General features: G+C 38.0%; 1 protein-coding gene across 1 annotated transcript in view; it reads left to right on the top strand.

Annotated features, from left to right (window-relative positions):
• PPFIA2 (PTPRF interacting protein alpha 2) overlaps positions 1-17,075 on the top strand; it is a 509,230-nt gene that overhangs the window by 91,629 nt on the left and 400,526 nt on the right. The window contains exon 3 of the mRNA XM_052641133.1: positions 16,986-17,039. Within this exon, the coding sequence (XP_052497093.1) occupies positions 16,986-17,039 (54 nt within the window). The remainder of the gene's footprint in view (positions 1-16,985; positions 17,040-17,075) is intronic.

Raw genomic sequence — 17,075 nt, 5'->3', positions numbered from 1 at the left:
TTACAAGTGGCTTTGAGGTATCAAAATTCAACCTAGTAGTAATCACAGAAAAATTGTTTTTCTTAGAAATTTAAGAATTCTTAAATATTCAGAAATGCCTAAGACATCAGAAATGTGTATGGAAGAAGATGTATTGTGAGTTTTGCATACTTTTATGATTCATACTGAGAGTTGTTAATAACAATGTAAGCAATTGGTTAATCACTTAGGGTTTATACCCCAACATTCCTTTTAGAATGTTTTTAGAAAGACTGTTTTTAGATAGAGTTGTATAAATGCAGAAAAACCATAACAAGAAAAATGTTATTTCTTTTATTGACTCATTGGTATAAAAATTTTAATTCTGTGAAATACTTCTATGTTATATTGAGCCCTTATGTGGCAGAAAGTATTAGAAATGTATATTGAGTTTAGTTGCTGTATTAGTTATCCATTACTATTTAGCTGCTATCCATCCCTGCATAAACAATTACACAGTTTTATAAAACTCAAAACCAGCTGACTTAAAACAACATTTGTTATCTTATGGCCTCTGTGGGTAAGGATTTGGGGTGGTTTAGCAGGTTCCCCAGACTCAAGGTCTCTCTTAAGTCTGCAATCAAAGCATCCGCCAGGGCTGCAGCCATCTCAGCCTCACACAGGGAAGCAGTGGCTTCTGAGTTCACTTACATGAGCTCACAAGCTTTATGTCCTGGCTGCTTGTTGACATGAGACATTAGTTTCTTGCCACGTGGACGTCCCCATAATGCTACTTGTAAGGGGCAGCGTCCCCTAAGGGTTGAGAGAGAAAGACAGAGACACAGAGAGAGATCACAATTTTTGCAGCCTATTCTTAGAATTTTACATCTCGTCACTTTTACTATGTTTTCAACAGATCCAACTTATATTCACGGGGAGACTAGTACACAAAGCTATGGAATTTAGGAGATGAGATCATTGAGATTCATTTTAGAGTCTCTCTACCCCAATTTCCAAAGATATATTAAACAATATTGCAAAATAAGTGAGATATAGCCTTTCTCCCCTTTCCCTTTTTGATAATTTTCTGCTTTATGGAATTCTTTCCCTGAGTGTTACCTCTGGTCTGAAATGATGCACCTCCTTTACATGACTGATGAAAATTTGCTTTGATCTATTATCCATCAGTAGATACGTGAAGTAATGTTTCATATGCAAGACATTTGGCAAATGCATTGTGGACAGTGAAAAAGGATCAACTTCTTCCCACTGAGTTTGCACTTGAGATGTTTGAGATTGGATAGAATCTGTGAAAATGATTCACTTAGTGACTAATTCCAATAATGTGTCATCTTCCAATGCCCTAAAATAGAAAAATAATTTATAATAGGAGAATATAAGTTGCTGGGGCCTGAAGGGGATTACTTTTTGGCAGAGGCCTTAAGAAAGCTTTGCTACAGCCATACAGTCAGCTGTTAACTCCAAGTCTCCTTCTATGACTTTGAGGTTTTTTGAATCAATATATTTTTGAGAATCCATGCAACACAGAGAGGTGGATAAATCTCTGCTAAGAGAGTTAGAATTTATATGGAAAGAAAACACATAGAATGATAATATAGGGCATATATACATAAATAAATATAATAGAAATTCAGTGGATGCAATTTTTAAAAATTATATTTGGCATTTTTATTTTAGGGAACAAAAACAACCTAACAAATTCCTGGCTGGGCTGGTCAAGAAAGTGTTGTTTGTTCTGAATCTGTAGTGTCCTCATACATCCTGTGATTCAGGCCAAGCCTATTCTGGCTTGCATTTTTAATATCCCCTTTGGTAGGTTGAATAATGGTCCCCCAAGATGTCCACATCTTAATTCCCAGAACTTGAAAATATGTTACCTAACATGGTAAATGGGACTTTGTAGATTATGTCTAAGGATCTTGAGATGGGGTGATTGTTCTAAGTTACTTGGGTGGTTCAGTGTTATTTTAAGAGTCCTTCTCAGAGGGAGGTCAGAGGGTTAGAGTCAGAAAAAAGGGGATGTGAAGGTGCAACTGGAAATCATACTGATATTCTTTGAAGTTGGAGAAAGGGACTATGAATCAAGGAATGTAAGTGTCCTTTAGAAGCTGGAAAAAACAAGAAAGTAGGTTCTCCACTGAAGTCTCCAGAAGGAACACAGCCCTTCCACCACCTTGATGTTCAGGTTTCTGGTCTCCAAAACTGTAAGAAAATAAATTTGTTTGGTTTTAAGTCACCAAATTTGTAGTAATCTGTTAAAGCAGCAATAGAAAATTAATAAACATCTTCCCGCTGGGCATTCTTTTTATCCACCTCCAGGCTAGTTTGCTCTATCCTTCTGGGTAGTCCTCTTGGGTCTACTACATTTCAGGATGCCATTTTCCTATGCAGCCAACAGCTATCTTAGGAATGAGTGTGTGCGTGCACATGTGTGCATGTGTGTGTATGCATGCTTAGAGGTTAGGGAGTGAGAAAGAAAGATGGGCTTTGGTGCCCATGTCTGAAGATGTCAAACATCCTGAAAAACAAAGGTGCCATACTGTGCACACAAAAAGACAACAAATTTTGGTGAAGATATAGAGAAATTGGAACCCTTGTACACTGTTGGTGGGAATGCAAAATAGTGTAGCCACTATGAAAAACAGTAAAGATTCCTCAAAAAGTTAAAAATGAGGTACCATGTGATCCAGAAATCTTATTTCTGGATCTTTATGCACAAGTATTTAAATCATAATCTCAAAAATATTTTTCACTGTGACATTATTCAGAGCAGCTGAGATGTGCAAAAGATCCACATGGATGAATGGATAAAGAAAATGTGATGTTTACACACAGAGACTTACACATATACACACACATGGAATATTATACAGACTTACAAGGAAATCCTGCTAAATGCAAGAACATGAATAAACCTTGAGGATATGCTCAGTAAAATAAGCCAGTCCTAGAAGAACAAACTCTGCATAATCCCACGTATATGAAATACCTAAAATAGTTCAAGTCATAGAAGGAGAGATTAGTGGTTTCCAAGGGGCTATGGAGATGAGGAAATGAGGAGTTGCCAAACAACAAGTATAAAATGTCCATTATACAAAATGGGTAAGTTCTAGAGATCTGTGCAACATTGCGCCCACAGTTACTAGCGCTGCATTGCGCACTTGAGTTAAGAGGATAGAACCCATTTAAAATGTGCTTAAGGTAAGTAAAGAAAAAAAAAATATATATATATATATATTTTCCTTTCAATAATGCTAATAATGCCCCCATTAAGAGAAGATGCTTTTCAATTCTGGCAGAATTTGTCTTTACAGTATTTTAGCAAGACCTGGTGCAGCTCCTTGCTTGAGGATGTGGGGATGCCTGTTATCGTAGCACTGTTCTTGGCCTTTGGGCCAACCTAAAATGGACGGAGGTTCATAACATTGTACAGGAGACAAATATCAAGACCATCCGCATGGAAAAGAAATGCAAAAAAGCAAAATGGCTGTCTAAGGAGGCCTTACAAATAGCTGTGAAAAGAAGAGAAGCGAAAAGCAAAGGAGAAAAGGAAAGATATTCCCATTTGAATGCAGAATTCTAAAAAATAGTAAGGAGAGATAAGAAAGCCTTCCTCAGCGATGAATGAAAAGAAATAGAGAAAAATAACAGAATGGGAATGACTAGAGATCTCTTCAAGGAAATTAGAGATACCAACAGAACATTTCATGCAAAGATGGGCTTGATAAAGGACAGAAATGGTATGGACCTAACAGAAGCAGAAGATATTGAGAAGAGGTGGCAAGAATACTCAGAAGAACTGTACAAAAAAGATCTTCATGACTCATATAATCACGATGGTGTGATCACTCACCTAGAGCCAGACATCCTGGAGTGTGAAGTCAAGTGGGTCTTAGAAAGCATCACTATGAGCAAAGCTAGTGGAGGTGATGGAATTCCAGTTGAGCTGTTTCAAATCCTAAAAGATGATGCTGTGAAAGTGCTGCACTCAATATGGAGATTGAGTGCAACTCAGCAAATTTGGAAAACTCAGCACTGGCCACAGGACTGGAAAACGTCAGTCTTTGTTCAAATCCCGAAGAAAGGCAATGCCAAAGAATGCTCAAACTACCATACAATTGCACTCATCTCACATGCTAGTAAAGTAGTGCTTAAAATCCTCCAAGCCAGGCTTCAGCAATATGTGAACTGTGAACTTCCAGATGTTCAAGCTGGTTTTAGAAAAGGCAGAGGAACCCGAAATCAAATTGCCAACATCTACTGGATCATCGAAAAAGCAAGAGAGTTCCAGAAAAACATCGATTTCTGCTATATTGACTATGCCAAAGCCTTTGACTGTGTGGATCACAACACAGTGTGGAAAATTCTGAAAGAGATGCAAATACCAGACCTGCCTCTTGAGAAACCTATATGCAGGTCAGGAAGGAACAATTAGAACTGGACATGGAACAACAGACTGGTTCCAAATAGGAAAAGGAGTAATGTCAAGGCTGTATATTGTCACCCTGCTTAGTTAACTTATATGCAGAGTACATCATGAGAAATGCTGGGCTGGAGGAAGCACAAGCTGGAATCAAGATTGCTGGGAGAAATATCACTAACATCAGATATGCAGATGATACCACCCTTATGGCAGGAAGTGAAGAGGAACTAAAAAGCCTCTTTGATGAAAGTGAAAGTGGAGAGTGAAAAAGTTGGCTTAAAGCTCAACATTCAGAAAACGAAGATCATGGCATCAGGTCCCATCACTTCATGGGAAATAGATGGGGAAACAGTGGAAACAGTGTCAGACGTTATTTTTTGGGGCTCCAAAATCACTGAAGATGTTGATTGCAGCCATTAAATTAAAAATACTTACTCCTTGGAAAGAAAGTTATGACCAACCTAGATAACTTATTAAAAAGCAGAGATATTACTTTGTCATCAAAGGTCCATCTAGTCAAGGCTATAGTTTTTCCACTGGTCATGTATGGAAGTGAGAGTTGGACTGTGAAGAAAGCTAAGCGCCGAAGAACTGATGCTTTTGAACTGTGGTGTTGGAGAAGACTCTTGAGAGTCCCTTGGACTGCAAGGAGATCCAACCAGTCCATCCTAAAGGAGACTAGTCCTGGGTGTTCATTGGAAGGACTGATGGTGAGGCTGAAACTCCAATACTTTGGCCACCTCATGTGAAGAGTTGACTCACTGAAAAAGACCCTGATGCTGGGAGGGATTGGCGGCAGGAGGAGAAGGGGAGGACAGAGGATGAGATGGCTGGATGGCATCACCAACTCAATGCCCATGAGTGTGGGTGAACTCCGGGAGTTGGTGATGGACAGTGAGGCCTGGCATGCTGTGATTCATGGGGTCGCAGAGTCGGACACGACTGAGCGACTAAACTGAACTGAACTGAAAATTGAGGTCGATTCCAGTTCTACTGTTGGTTCTATATAGCTATTGCACAGTGTTTCAGGATTCACATTCCAGTTTTGGGGATGCTGGAGGCAAAGGAATAAAGACTAATCTACCATTAAAAAGTAACTGCAGGCAGTTCTTACTTTGCATGCCGCTATGTTAACTGAAACCAATGCACGTTGAAAGCAAGAGCTGTACTCCCGCTTTACACAGCAGCTGAATCGCCACAGACCGAGCCTTTGAAAACCAGGGTGTGGTTCTTATATTTACCAGTTTTGATTAGCACTGAATCAAGCAAAGTGTTGGCTGTCTGCATTTTCTGCCTGGATGGCTTCATTTAAGAGAAATAGTCAAATTTCTTTGCCACTGAGCTAACCTCAAGAGACTTAGAATTCTTGCACTTTGGAGTTCTTGGCTGTGTGGCTTACTTGAATTGCTCTCATTTACATCTAGGAGGAATGATAAATAAGGAAAAGTAAGTTCCAGAGATATTACAGAAAGGGGAGAAAAAAGATTCCAATTTTATGTGATTTATTGTGTCTTACAAATCAAAGCATATTTATTATAAACTTTGAAACTTGGTTTTGATTTGGGGGGGGTGTTGGGGGAACTTGTTTGATTGAATAGAAGAAAAGAAGACCATCTATAGAACATATACTGAATATAAAACATTTTGTCATTGCCTCTGAATCTCCAGGTTGAAAGACTCTTACGCTATGCTATAATGTCAGTTCATTTAGTAGCATAATATCAGTGCATTCATGCTGATTTCAGTCAGTCTTATTCCTTTATTTCCTTTTATTTAATCATATATTTAAATGTGATATTGATATTGTGAACATTGATTAGTATCAGAATCTTGTTAGCATCAATTGAAATAGAGCTGCCCATAAGAAAAACAGAAAAATGATATATCTTCTTGCTATTTCTAATTACCATTATAGTCATCATTCTTTATTTCAAAAGCAGAAGAAACAGGAAATGAACGTAAAATTTACCTCTTGTGATTTAGAACTTAAGTTTTTCTCTTAAAAATAGCATTATGAAGATAACTCATCTGCATACCCATTAGATTCAAATTAGACTTCTTTCTGAAAATATTGCATGTATTATTTTAGATAATGCTACTTATTACTGCTTTATCTATTTTTCATCTCTCTGATTCATTCATGATTATTATTTCCAAAATTAAGGTATTATCTATACATACTTAATATTTAGCTGAAAATCCTGTGTCAGACTTTTCTGGAAGCATGAACTTGATGAATTTGAAAATGTTTCATCTGCATTCTCACCAGTTTCTCATGATTACCTTAAAAACTCTATGTGTGAATTGGCCTAATACGTAAAATTCAGAGAGATATTGTTCGATATTTGTTAGAAATATCTGATATAAATCAAAAGGATGCATGTCTTTGAGATACTAAGTCAGATAATAGTTGGATAAGAGTTATATTTTACTCTTTTCTCTAAAAAAGTCACCTCAGGATAATACTCAGGTTTCTTTTTTAACCCAGTAAAAGTTTTAAGCAGTTATTTACTGAGTCAAAAATAAAACCTGATTTGTAAAAAGGATAGGTAGGGTATTGTATTTTTTTCTAGTTATTTACTTGTGTTTGTATCAGATAGGAAAACATGAAGCATCATATAATTGGAGGTTTAATTATAAGTTATGATCACAGAAATTGAGTCTCAACCAATGAAGGATAATAAGATAAATTTTCACAAATTTTGTGTACCTAGGATCATAACATTGATATCCTCTTTTAAATGTTGGATTCTTCCTCTCCCTTGCTATAGTGCATTTCAAACAGACTTAAAGCTGTCCACTATGGTATATAAATATGTGATGATGTCATATGACACAACACTGAAAGAGGAATAAATTGTGTATACATTCATGAATTTTATTAAAAAAAATCATTCTTACTCTGCTGCAAAAAGATTGCTCAAACTAGAATAAAAATTATGCATTTAAAAAAAGATACTGGTGAAAAATTTAGAAGAACCAAAGCCATAGAAATGCATAAAATTATAGGGATAGTTGAAGAGGTAGAACATGACACTTAGGATCTCTTGCCTTTCAGGGAAAATATAGTCTAGAAATTTAATGGGGATTCATACCTAGAATTAATCTGTATCCAGATATTATCTACATGCCTGCTAATGCTTATGTTTCAATGTATATCAATATGTAATGTGCCCGTAGCCCATCTTTATTTTATACATGTATAATCTAATCTATACCTGTGCATGCATAATAAAGCTTCTTTTAATTGATAATTTCCTATATAGCTTATCAATATAATTTTCTATGAACTATTATAATTAATAACCCAAGGTCCTTCTAGAATAAAGTAGTGAGACATAAGTTGACTTATATGAGACATGTAAAGCAATTTGCCCAAGGTAACATAGCTAGTAAGTAGTAAAGCTAGGCTTGAACCTGTTCCCTTGATCACTAAGATATTTCTACTTGCATGTCTGTTACATTTTGTAGGCGCAAGTTAGAAATAAAGGGCTGCTGGCTACTCAGCCAGGTTCTCTTGGGATGGTCCTCTGTTGTGTTAACAAAGATATCTGATCATCAGTTTTGTCATCTAGAAGTTTAAATTTTGCAGTGAACTCAAAGATAACCAGGTTCTCAATGGCTGGAATACACTAACGAAACCGATAGATATATATTCAAAATGAAAATGCACTAATATAGGATAACGCACATTTCAGTAGTGGTCCCAAATACTATTGTCAGCCATTCAGCTCGCCCTCTCCTTATAGGAGCTCATGGGAGGCTAAATTCAACATAGATTTATTCCTTTAACAGTTATTGGTCATGCTTCATAATAAATATTGAAGATACACAGATGGCAAGGGCCTCACTGAACTAATTTATCCCTCAGATGGCAAAGACAGATGAGGAGAACGACAATTATACAATGATTTGGTAGAGTTGTGAGTGAGTTAAGTGCAAGATGCTGTGGAAGTAGCAGCAGAACCATTACCCCAGCTCTCGGGACTCAGGAAAGTCTCCTGAGAAGAGGTGGTGCCTGGGTGGAGTTTCAAAGGGTAAGATTTATCCAGAGGAGGGAAGGATGGCTTTCTAGGCAGAAGGATCTGTGGTACAGAAGCACGGAAGTAAGAAAACAGTTGTCACAAAAGGAAGTACAGGATTCATTATGATAGGAGTATATGGTTTCTTTTAAGGAGGTGGTAAAAAGTGAAATAAAAAAAGTAGTCTAGAACCGTATAATGAAAAACCATGTATAAGGATACTTGATATGTTTCTAGGAAGAATAATATCTTATTATTAAAGATAGAGTATGCTGCTGCTGCTGCTGCTGCTGTTGCTTCAGTCGTGTCTGACCCTGTGCAACCCCATAGATGGCAGCCCACCAGGCTCCCCCGTCCCTGGGATTCTCCAGGCAAGAACACTGGAGTGGGTTGCCATTTCCTTCTCCAATGCCTGAGAGTGAAAAGTGAAAGTGAAGCCGCTCAGTTGTGTCTGACTCTTCGCCACCCCATGGACTGTAGCCTACCAGGCTCCTCCGTTCATGGGATTTTCCAGGCAAGCATACTGGAATGGGGTGCCATTGTCTTCTCCAAGGATAGAGTATAGGAGTTAACATGTACATGTTTGCATTTGAAACACATCATTCTGAAGTAGTGATTCTTAAACTTTACCCTGCATCAAAAGTCACTGGAGGGCTAAACAAGCATTAAACACAGAGTTTCTGATTCAGCAGGACTAGAATAAAGCCCAAGAAAATGCATTTCTAAAGTTTCCAGGTGATACTGATGCTCCTAGTTTCCAGGTCACATTGCAAGAAGCACTTCTCTGGAGAAAAGACCATATTAATATAAGGATTAGAGAAAGAACTCAAGAAAGACGCTAGTTTAGAGAAAGCTAGGAATAGGGGGAAAATTAGATGAGGCTTTGAACTAAGGTAGTGAATGGAGTGGCTAATGAAAGGAGGTAGCAGAATGAACCAAGCGGAATCCCAGAAGGAGAAAAAGACGCATTGTTATTTGAATACCAGAGTGAGCGAATACTCTATTGATCTCCAGAAATCTTGATCGACTGTTTTTTGGGAAAGGCCAACAGAGATAAATGCTGAGGGAAGAGACTGGATGGAGGCAGTTGGCCGGAGTCATGACAGAGGAGGAGAGGAGAGGATGTCTGATTGGGTTCTACTGAATGTGAGACAACAAGGGCCCATCAATGTGTAAACACTGGCAAAACCAGAGCCGAGTCTGCGTCAAGATTTAGCACAAGTTTCCCTTTATCACCTCAGCCATATGCAAGGGAACAGACAGGGAAAGAGTAACACACACACACACACACACACACACACACACACACACACAAATGATAGTGGAAAGTGCTTCCAAGAGGGCCCTCCGTAGAAAAAGCAGAACCTTAAATCTCTTCAGCACTTTCTTCAGAAAACCCTATTCCATGCGATGCTGACACACTTAGGTTTTTTATTTATGTAGAGTTCCTGTCCTGGTTTAAATTATTTGAGGAGGATACTTTGAATTTAGAAATACAGAGCAAAAATCTTTGGAATTTTACTGTTTTGTTAAATCCAGTGTTGTTAACGCTCGTATCTGTAGGTCAAACAAGGATGTTTTTGTCCCATCAGAAAATATCCACCCCACTTCAGGAGAATTCTGCTTGCTTATTCATTGCTTATACAAATATTAAATAAATATGTTTTATCCTAAGTCTCTGTGTGGTGTGCCAAGATGGTCTTCATAGTTTTTCCACACCTCCAGTTAGTCAAGAGAGCCTTATTGTTAAAAATCGTTGCCTCTGAAGTGAGCCTGTCTAGAGTTGAACACTTATTAGTTATGTAACCATTGTCAAATCATTTGAAGTCTTGAAGATTGTTTCATCACCTGAAAAATGATGAAAATATTAACAGTTAAATGAGCTGGGATGCTTTAAATGAGACAGTAGAGCTCTCAGCGTGGCATCTGGTACAATAGGTGCCTAATAAATGTTTATTATGTTACCCAACCAAGATCTTAGGGCAGACTTACCTGGTATGCTTTCAAAAATAAATACAATTCCAGCAACATGAAATACTCAGACTTACTGTCTCTCTATGAAATTTACCCCTATCACTCCTGTGTTGTGAATTTAGCACCTTAATTCTCTGAATCCTTCCTCATGTTGTTCTTCAGCTTGATATACTGAAAGATCCTTGAAGTCAGAGAGGATGCTGTAGTCTCTGGATTCCATCCATCAGATTCAGTGTGGTACCTTGTGCTTATTTTGTGTACGATATGTTGTTGACTAACTTGTCGTTGTCCTTCTGATGGCCAGCCAGACTCTGGACCCTTTGAGAGCTGTGACTTTGACTTATTCAACATCATGCTGTCTGTGTCCAGCCCGCTGCCTCAGTCATAACAGGTGTTCAGTCATTCTCATTTTAAGGAATTAATTCTGTGGCTTAGAGAAAATTCATATTTGGGTCAGACTATGTTCAAAGTAAAAATGTAGCTATTTTCCTCTATTAAAAATCTTAAAGAAGTACTAAATAGAATTCTCTCTGACCTTCTTAAGAAAGACGATTTATGAAATTGGTTGTATGTTTCTTGCTTCTTCTCTGCCTCCCAGGAAATTTACCCTGTAAAGTTGCCAAGGAAAGACTAACAGCTTAAGTCTGGTAAAAAGGAAAGATGCCTCATTAATAAACTCAGATTCATTATTTGGATGCTTGCCTCAAGGAGCTGGTGTTCTGTGATGAAAGATTGTTTCCATTAAGCCTTATGTAAAAAACTGAATGATTTTTTAAGGAAATTTTGTTTTCTGACTTTTACTCATACCCAGTACCTATGTACCTACACTCTGAAATGTTACATAAAAATGAGCATTTTTGACTTTTACTTTAATATATTCGAACTGTTTTTAACATTCAGTGCATATGTTATATAAAGTTTTCAACCATTGATTTATTTATTGTACAATGATTAAGGTATCAGGTCTTTAATTTGAAGTATTGGCAGTATTTCATCAGAAGATGAATTTAATGTTTCAGTTCAGTTGAGTCGCTTAGTCGTGTCCGACTCTTATTTTCTATTAAATCATTTTGTATATTTTCCTTCTTTGAACTGGAAACCATGGGTACAGAGAAATGTATTGCCTCAAGATAACATAATATAGAGTTGAGTGTCTTTTTTGAAGGAGGATATCTCTTTAGTGATGTATAATGGAAAAAAAAAAAAATGCATACTGTGCTTGAAGTTATAACACCCAGGATTTCAAAGGTTCTTTGGAGCATTTACCAGATGTGTGCTCTTGCACAAGTCACTCATTAGTTTGTTCATTCAGGCATGCTAAAAATACTTGGTATGCAGACACTATTGCCTGAGCCATGCTTTCAAAGTGATGCATTTATACAATGAGAAATACTTCAATTACATCCTCTGAGACTTGCCTTTTTTAAGTATAAATTATATTACCTGATTTATTCACTCAGTCATTCATCTACAAAGTACTTCTTGAGCTCCCACTGTATGGCAGTGAACTCCAGGCAACTCTGCTCTTTCACCGAATTCCTTTGGGCTTGGAGTGGTTACGACTTCCTTCCAGTCTCCAGGCTACACCATTGCACTGGATCCATTAAACCATCCATATCTCTGTAAAATACCCTCAGATTAAGCATCTTGCTTTTGAGTTTGCCTGTTGCTTTTGAGTGGCACCTTCACTGATTCAGACCGTCGAGTGTATTTGGGTTGTTTTTCAAACAGCAGTGGAGCCAGTGTGGCTGGGTGGCATGAGAGAGAGGGATGATGGCAAAACACAAGATCAGTGGGACAGCCAAAGCCAGACCATCAGAGGGCCGTCATGCCAGGGTAGTAAGTTTGAATTTTATTCCAAGATTAATGGGAAACCATGGAGGGGTTCGGATCATGGGAATAATCTGACCTAACCTTCATTTTAAATGGATAGTTCTGACTGCGTGTGGAGAATATATGGGGAAAGAAGGACCCACGAATGGACAACAGTTAGGAAAATAATTCGTTAGCCCAAGAGAGGATATTGTTGACATGGTCCAAGGAATTAGGATGGCAGCAACATAGATGGTGGGGCTTCCTCGGTGGCTCAGTGATTCCTTAGAATCTGCCTGCAGCACAGAAGATGCAGGTTCAATACCTTGTTTGGAGAGATTCCCCTGGAGAAGGAAATGGCAACCCACTCCAGCATTCTTGCCTGGAGAATTCCATGGAGAGAGGAGCCTGGTAGGCTACAGACCATGGGGTTGCAAAGAGTCAGACATGGCTTAGAGATTTAACAACAACAGCAATGAAGGTAATAAGAAATAGTCTACTCTAGCCATATTTTAAACAGGGCAGGATTTGCTGATGGATTTGGACCTGAGAAATTTGATAAATGGTGATGTTAAGATGGACAGTACTGGGACAGAAACCTACTTTGAGGGAGGCATTGAGGTGAAAACCAAGTTTGATTTTTCAGTGTTAAGTGTTAGAGGACTGTAATATACCCAAGTGGAAATTGGAGTAGGCAGTGTAAATCTCTGAGAATAAAAGCCATGGTGCTAAATAAACTAAGGGGAAAAAAAGTATTTCAAGAAGGATGGAGTGGTTAACTGTGTCAAATGTGGCTTAGAGATCAAGAAAAATGATGATGGAACACTGACCATTGATTCAGCCAATTAGATGTCATCAGTACCCTTGCGTGGAAAATCCCATCGACAGAGGAGCCTGGTAGGCTGCAGTCCATGGGGTTGCAAAGAGTCGGACACGACTGAGCAACTTCACTTTCACTTTTCACTTTCACGCATTGGAGAAGGAAATGGCAACCCACTCCAGTGTTCTTGCCTGGAGAATCCCAGGGACGGGGGAAGCCTGGTGCGCTGCCGTCTGTGGGGTCGCACAGAGTCGGACACGACTGAAGCGACTTAGCGGCAGCAGCAGCTGCAGCAGCAGCAGTAACCTTGATAAGAGGGGCAGCAATGATGTAGTGGGGACAGAAGCCTGCACTGAGAGAAAATGGAACATGAGGGACATTTGGGGGGGGTCCATAAAAGAAATGAGAAAAATGCTGAATTTTGATATTTTGAATATATGAATTGTGTAAACTTCTCTACAAACATAAGATACCTCATCATATGTTTGAAGACCTTGAAACAAATTTTATATATAATCATTCAATAAATATGGTTGATGTTACTATTTTATATTGATTTTACTGTACTAATACATTTTTCATAGATTGTTTTGTGCATAAAAATGTACTCTATGTTGAAATATGGTCACTTTCTTCTAAAGAATTTCTAAAATAATTATAAGTTAAAATATGCATAAATCAAGTTTGAACATACTCATAGCTGGTAACAATATTGTATTGCTTTAAGTATTTTCATATATTATTAAGTAACTAGAAGAATAATACTTGAATACTTGATATTAACTTTAAATGTAGCTATTAGGTTCTAAGATGTTCTGAATCTGATGACATGTGCAATGTTAGATTCAGCTGACTGTTTAAAACTTTATTTTCTTCATTTTAGCATATTTAATACCAGATTACCTTATCATCTTCTCCTTAACCATAATTGGCTGATCCTACTCTTCAGGGATAAAAATAAGGATCCATCAGTTGCCCTGAGGAAAATCTCAAGTCCCAAAGTATTCCTTTTTCCCATCTCCACACAGAAGAAGCAGGATTTTCAACATCTGAACTTAATGATTTGCATGGAAAACTAAATTATGTGTCAAAGGGAAAAAAATATATCAATTTTTCGATCATGGGAAGGGGGTGCAGATAGGCAAGCAACAGCATCAGTGTAGCACAAAGTGGAATTTATTTTAAACCTGCCCTCAAAGGGCTGCCCTCAAATCTCACTGGGCTCAGAGTGATGCTGATTGCTGATTGCTGATGCTGATTGCTCCATCCCACTTGCAGTTCAGCCTTCCCAAGATTTCTGATTCATGGATCAGCCTTGAATTACCAACCTTCTGTCTCAAGAGCAGGGTTTTCCCATATAAAGGAGACTGACTCTGCATAGCTTGTGTCAAACACTGGCTAATAACCTCACTCAGGCATTTGACACCTTGGAGAAGGAAGGGAAACTTTCATCACCTGGATTTTCTTTTAAGAAAGTTGATTACATAATTCATGCAGTTCATTAATCCTAGTTTATTTGGTTCTGTGTTGATGATAACCGGAGAAGGTGATGGCACCCCACTCCAGTACTCTTGCCTGAAAAATCCCATGGACGGAGGAGCCTGGTGGGCTGCAGTCCATGGGGTCGCTAAGAGTTGGACACGACTGAGTGACTTCACTTTCACTTTTCACTTTCATGCATTGGAGAAGGAAATGGCAACCCACTCCAGCGTTCTTGCCTGGAGAATCCCAGGGATGGGGGAGCCTGGTGGGCTGCCGTCTATGGGGTCACACAGAGTCAGACACGACTGAAGTGACTTAGCAGCAGCAGCAGCAGATAACAGTCCATATAAAAGAGGCTACGTAATGCTGACGTTAAGCAGCAAGCCATCCCCGAGCAGCACATGGCAGGTGCCAGGTTAGCTTTCCACATTTGTATGGAGGTGACTGAGGAGACAATGAGTGCAAAGAGACCGAACGAGTGCATCACATATACAGCGTGAACAGAGTCACCATTGTGTCAGCTTTCCACACCCTTAGAAAGGCCAGGACTAGGGTGAGAGGTGTTTTATAAGACTGTTTATAATGTATACAAAGCATTTAAAGAGTATCTGCATGTAGTAACTGTTCAGTAAGTAGTAATTATTTTATTAGCTATTAAATCTAAATTTCATAACCCCCCCAAAAAATCAAAGTTTGATTTGAATGTTTTAATCAGATAGCATTATTGCAATAGCAAATTTTAAAACTATCTATAAAACTGATCTTTTTACTTTCTAGTGTCTCCCTTTTTGCTATGCATTTATGAAGACATGTAAAAACAAAATAGACACATTTATCAAAGATTTAATTTATATTTGGTAGATGAAATATTCAACAACTATATAAAAGACTGACTCACTTTCAACTATTTTCAGAGTTTCTCAAGGGACTTGCTTATTTCACCTATTAATTTTACGAAAATGCATTCACACATACTTCTCTTGTGTTCACAACTGAAAATTTTTTTTGCATCAAGTGATGGGTAAGCTGTGTTTAACTTGGGTTTCTGTGCAAGTAGGACACTGTCTCAACTTACACTCAAAGTAGAATATAAGCTCAAAAATTGTTTTTTAATTAGAAGAGTAAAATAATACATCTGTATTCTCTTTAGAGCCATGAATTCATAATTTGCTTTCGTTCAGCATGTTAAAAATCTTGACTAACAATGCCTTTTCCATGCATCTTCAGAATTCTCTTGTTGATTAATTTTTTCAAGACTGTGAGAATTAGAAGCATTCTTAATAATATCCACGTGTTTGACTGATTCTCTGATTATAGATATTTAAATTTCTTTGCCTTCTGTCTTTACTCAGTTGCCTTTCTTTCATTTCCAATTTCTAGCTGCAACTACACTTCCCCAGATTCCTCAAACCTATGCATTCAACTAGATGCAAACAGATAAGAAGTGACCAGGGTCTCAAGAATGAAACATTTTAGCAAAAAGTGTGATTTGTTTATGAAACCCTAAACTTCTTTCTGCTACTTCTGAGCAGACTGTTTTCTTTTTTCTTTTTTTATTTGGGAGGAGAGGGGGGCTGATTTAAAAATTAAAAGCTGCAAACATTAACATCCGGAGAGATTTTACTTAAAAATCTACAATTCTAGCTTCTTTTGAAAAGATCATGATTAGTAACCCTGGAATCAAAGCCATACAACTGATAACAAAGAGGTGCAGTTGTCCCTAAAACAGGGCACTTGCTTTCCAGTCTGTCGCAGCATCACCCATTTCTGCATTTGTGGAATCTTTGCCAATTGTAATTTTTACTCAGGCGTGATCTACTGTGTCTACCAATTTACGATTAGAAATCAATCCTTGTGAAAGAATAGCTAATCTATCCAGATCTGTTTAAATTTTCGTCCTCTATATGTAGTAACTGGAGAAGGAGATGGCCACCCACTCCAGTATTCTTGCCTGGAAAAATCACGTGGACCGAGGAGCCTGGTGAGCTGTAGGCCTTGGGGTGGCCAAGAGTCAGCCACGACTTAGCAACTGAACATGTATAGTAATTGAGTGAACTGTAGATAACTAGATTTTTTTTGTAGTTTGAGCATTTTTCCATAGGTTCAATATTCTTGCAAATAATGTGTTAAATTGCAATTTCATTCAATTTTCTTTATTCAGTTCCACCCTCACTTCAGCTTCTTAGAGAATGAAACATCTGCTTTCTAACCTAGGGCCATTTTCTTTGCATATTTCAAGAATAATTAATGTCTGTATTTTTTTTTTCTATTTTCAGATTGTACAGAAAATATCTAGATCTTTAGATAACAACAACTGGCATAGCTTTACCATAAGCAAAATTATCTCAAGACAAAACAAAAATGTAGTTGAGTGCCCTCATTTTGTAGCTAAAAAATATATTACACTGTGGGACTGGGAAATTCTCCATGCTGTTCAGTAGCATTTTACAATCAACACCTCTCCCCTTTTCAGGATATCGAATCCCTAACAGGAGGGCTGACTGGTTCTAAGGGGGCTGATCCACCGGTAAGTTAGATTCTTCATTAAATTTAACTATTGACA

Source organism: Budorcas taxicolor, chromosome 5 (genome assembly GCF_023091745.1).
Source record: "Budorcas taxicolor isolate Tak-1 chromosome 5, Takin1.1, whole genome shotgun sequence".
In the NCBI taxonomy this organism is placed as follows: domain Eukaryota; kingdom Metazoa; phylum Chordata; class Mammalia; order Artiodactyla; family Bovidae; genus Budorcas; species Budorcas taxicolor.
Note: the sequence above shows the minus strand (reverse complement) of the source record. Positions and strands in the feature narration are given on the sequence as shown.